This window comes from Phalaenopsis equestris, unplaced genomic scaffold, assembly GCF_001263595.1.
Source record: "Phalaenopsis equestris unplaced genomic scaffold, ASM126359v1 Scaffold000878, whole genome shotgun sequence".
NCBI lineage: Eukaryota > Viridiplantae > Streptophyta > Magnoliopsida > Asparagales > Orchidaceae > Phalaenopsis > Phalaenopsis equestris.
This window is the reverse complement of record NW_018165318.1, coordinates 1,666,622-1,670,714: the sequence shown is the minus strand read 5'-3', so window position 1 is coordinate 1,670,714 and position 4,093 is coordinate 1,666,622. Positions and strand designations below refer to the sequence as shown.

The 4,093-nt window shown below is 42.1% G+C and overlaps 1 protein-coding gene across 1 annotated transcript; it reads left to right on the top strand.

Annotated features, from left to right (window-relative positions):
* The first annotated feature begins 2,049 nt into the window (after positions 1–2,049).
* Positions 2,050–3,942, top strand: LOC110032130. The gene has a single exon (XM_020735654.1). It carries the CDS (start codon positions 2,186–2,188, stop codon positions 3,386–3,388), a length of 1,203 nt encoding a protein of 400 aa, XP_020591313.1. The 5' UTR covers positions 2,050–2,185; the 3' UTR covers positions 3,389–3,942.
* The last annotated feature ends 151 nt before the right edge of the window (positions 3,943–4,093 follow it).

The following is a 4,093-nucleotide window of genomic DNA, read 5'->3' as shown; positions in this document are numbered from 1 at the left end:
AGTTCGAGGAGAGCGTCTCGAATCCTAGAGAAGTCATAGATGACACTTCAACAATAATAGTTGTATTGATAAATCACTTCTTTAGATCAACCCGAAAGGTTCATTTAATGGGCCAATCTTGTAAGCTAGTTCACCAGACGATCATTGTTTGCTTGCAAGCTAAAAGGATGCGTGGATCGTACTTAATGATGGGCTATAAATAATGTGATCCCACTTGACCCATTGGCCACAAATTGGGTGAAGGAAGCCCAATTACCGTTTTGTTGGCCCATAGCGACTGATTATTCATATACAATTAATTATGTAAATAATAATATTTGAATAATGTATGCAACTTCCCTTCACAAATTTTAAAAAGCCTTATAATCAAATTTTAATCAATATATTTGATACATGATTAACAAAATTTATTATTTGGCATGAAATCTGAGACGATTTAGCACGAATCTCAGAGAATTTTGGACATGAATTGTTCAAACTACAAGAAAAAATTATTGAGAACTTTGATTTAAACAAACTTATAGTTAAACTGTTTGGCTTGATGAAATGAACATAATAACACAAAAATTTATCTAATCTGAGTCAAATCAATCCTAAATCAAGCCATTGAACTACATTTGGAAGCTTTGGCTGGCTAATTGAAAGATCATATCGATTACATATCCATGAGCTTAAAGTCGTATCGAGCGTCTGGCTGAGACGAATCCAGTGAGCCTAAGGGCACTCAATTGTGATATCATAAAGATATTTTAATGTTCAGCAAATGTTGTCCAATGGAGAGAGTCTCTCTGGGCTTTTTGATGGAGCGGTCTTGATTCCTTATTTATAGGTAGGCCTCTCCTATGCTCTATAAGTAAAGACCCGCCCCACCCACTTAATAATAAGGGAATTAGGCCTTAAATCGAAAGAAGAGTTGGACCTGGAGCTAGTTTGCAAATAAGTTAAATTCTAATGTCTTTTCGAACCGAAGATCGGTGAATGTTTTCCGCTCCTGCAGCCTTCGACCACTGTCGGTTGACACTTGGTTATTGAAGAGAAGTTCCATGCGAAGTCTAAGACATAAGTTGCGTAGTAACCACTAACATCGTGAAGTAATGAAGCACTGTATTGAGTAACCGCCAACGACACAAAGTCACAAAACTTCATTCAAAATAATTTATTAACTTGAGCACGGTGCAATGATGCCCCTCAAAGATTATATATTGAACCCCTGTAACTACTCCCAACCGTGATAGCTCTCGTCTGCTCTGAACATTGTACTTTGAGGAATTGTGTAACTCTTTCTCGCCTGCGGGTCAACAACTTGAGCGTATAATTGCTAACTCATGGCGGTTCATTTCAGCTGGGCTAGGTCCCGTAATTTTTTCCCTTTCTAAATTTTCACGTAAAATTTTTGATGTTTCTACCGGCCACTAATTACTTGAGCGTGTGACGAACTTTTGTACAACGCTCAGATGCTAATAATCACTTTAACACCGTGAATATTTAGCATGTATCAATATTCTCAGCCAACTTTTCCTTCAAAGGGTATCACTTGAATTTATCAAGCTAACAACCCAGCCATAACAATCATAATTGTAATGTTTTCCTTTGGCTAAATATTATTTTTTTGGGCCATTTACATACATACCACCCAATTCTCATGTTTTCACATATCTGACGCTTAACTTTATATTTATATCACGCAAATCTTTTTTTATTTCATCAAAAACAACTACAATTAACTTCTAAAAGCGAAATTTACATTTCATGCTTCATATAAAGTGCTATCTACACAAAAATTAAAGTCTGCGTGTTATTTATAAATAAATAAGAATTCGGTGATATATATATATATATATATATATATATCTTTCTTTTGCATTTTCCAATAAATTACTAGTTTAAAATAGTATAATAGTAAATGTTACAGCTGAATATTTACAAAAATACCACTAAACCTTTGAAATAAAAGCATTTCCCAATCTAAAGCATAATAAAATATAATTGGTGGACCCAACATCCGACCTTCATGAATCCGCTTTAATATATCTAATCCGACCTCCCAATTATTAACCTGGAATCCGAGGGAATTCCGTATTCGCGCGTGAACCGACCCCACCAGATCTCCCTTCCTCCTCTGATCCCATCTTCTCCTACAAAAGGCCCCCTCCCCCCCGCCTCCCCTACCAGCCCGAGCAGAGCCATGATCGACACTGATCGCCGGATTTCAGCACTAACACCCGCCGCACATGCCGCCGCCCTTCGCCGTTTCTCCACTCGCGCCGCCTCCTCCACCACAATCCCCGCCCCGACCTCCTTAGCCGCCTGCACCTCCCTCACCCCTCAGGCCGAATTCATCCTCTCCCACCTTCGCTCCATCGGCGTCCACATCCTCCCCGGCTTATCTCCTTCCGAGCTCACCCGAGCGGAGGCGGAGTTCGGCTTCTCCTTCCCGCCGGATTTCCGAGCTCTCCTCTCCCTCGGTCTCCCGTTCGGTCCCGGGTTCAGCGACTGGCGATCCATATCTCAACTTCGCTCCCTTCTCGATCTCCCTGCTGCATCCATCTCCTTCCAGATTGCATTCCCCCGACGCCATTCATTCTGGCCTAAATCGTCTTGGGGCCCCCGTCCAAACGATCCCGAAGAAGCCCTCCGGTTTGCTCGCTCCGCTCTTCGCCGCGCACCTCTCCTTCTCCCTGTTTTCAACCGATGCTATCTTCCCTGCCTCCCTGCACTCGCCGGAAACCCCCTTTTTCTCGTCGACGACTCCCGCGTCTCCATCTGCGCGCTTGATCTCTCTGATTTCTTTCTCTCCAGCTTTTCCCCCTCCGTGCGTCTCCAGCGGCAGTTATCTACGGCCAATCCTCGAGCCCCATTTCTCCTCGATTACACCTCGCGCCGATCCCTAGACTCGGCAGCAAGAACCCCTCGATGGATCGAGTTCTGGACCGAAGCCGCCTCCTTCGATCGCCGTCAAAGGAACTCCTCATCCTTTTCATCCACGGAGCAAATCGTAGAAATCACGCAGCAGAGGATGTCGCCGCCGGCTTGGGTTGGGAGGTATTTAGATCGGATAGGGGAAATGCTGAGGAATGGAGGGTGGAGGGAGAACGATGTTGTCGAGATGGTGGAGGTTGCCGCATCAGGGTTCTTTGATAACACCCGCGGCGGCGAAAACGACGCGATAGCCGTGGATGGGGAGGTGTTTCTGGATGCTCTGCTTCTGGAAGCTAATCGGTGCGGAGATTCGCTCCGTCGTGCTGGGTGGAGCTCGGAGGAGGTTTCTGATGCGCTGGGAATGGATTTCCGGCGAACAGGAAGAAGATGCCGGAAGGCCGTGCGGCTTCCAAAGAGTATTGCGGCCAAGATCGAGAAGCTCGCCGACGCGGTCTCCCGCACGTCCTAATTTGTTGAACCTTTAAAAGCGAAAAATGTGTGTTAAACTTAGATGTTTGTATTCTATATAGTAAAAACAAAATTAATGATAGTATTATAAATGAGCTTAGCAAATCAAACATGTTTCTTTTTCTTAGACAGAAAATTTACAAGAATATCTAACAAATTCTTGGTTTTATATTAAAACGTAAATAAAGCAAATATAAATTGAATTAAATTCAAAATAAAAAATAATACCATTTATGCACAGTTATTTATCCCTAACACCCTCGATCTCGGCAACTCCAGCGGCCCCATCTAGTTCATGTCCCATATTTCTTCTATCTCATCCCCATTTTCGACCATTTGCTCGTCTGCCGCCGCCATGGGGAGAACAATCTTTATTTTTGAAGATGTGTAAAATCACAAAATGTTTTTTTTTTTCTATTTTTTCATATATTGTATAAGAAAATGTATTGAGGAGAATGTTGGGTGTGGTGCAAAATTATTTAATTGCCTAAATTATTGTTAGATCCTATATTGTCCTTTGCAATAATGCCCCAAGAGTTTAGGATTTAGTGAAAGAATGAGGAGCGAAACAGAGTATAACAAGTAAGCAGTTTTTTTTGTAGACAGAGTTGATGAAAAGTCGTTTTAATTGTATTTTTGTCTTCTATTTATATAGACATATTTTGTACAAAAACATAAGGGAGAGAACGGTTATGAAAACCGCTCT

Excerpts from the sequence above, each read along its gene's own strand:
- LOC110032130 (XM_020735654.1), top strand. The coding sequence starts at position 2,186 with ATGATCGACACTGATCGCCGGATTTCAGCACTAACACCCGCCGCACAT.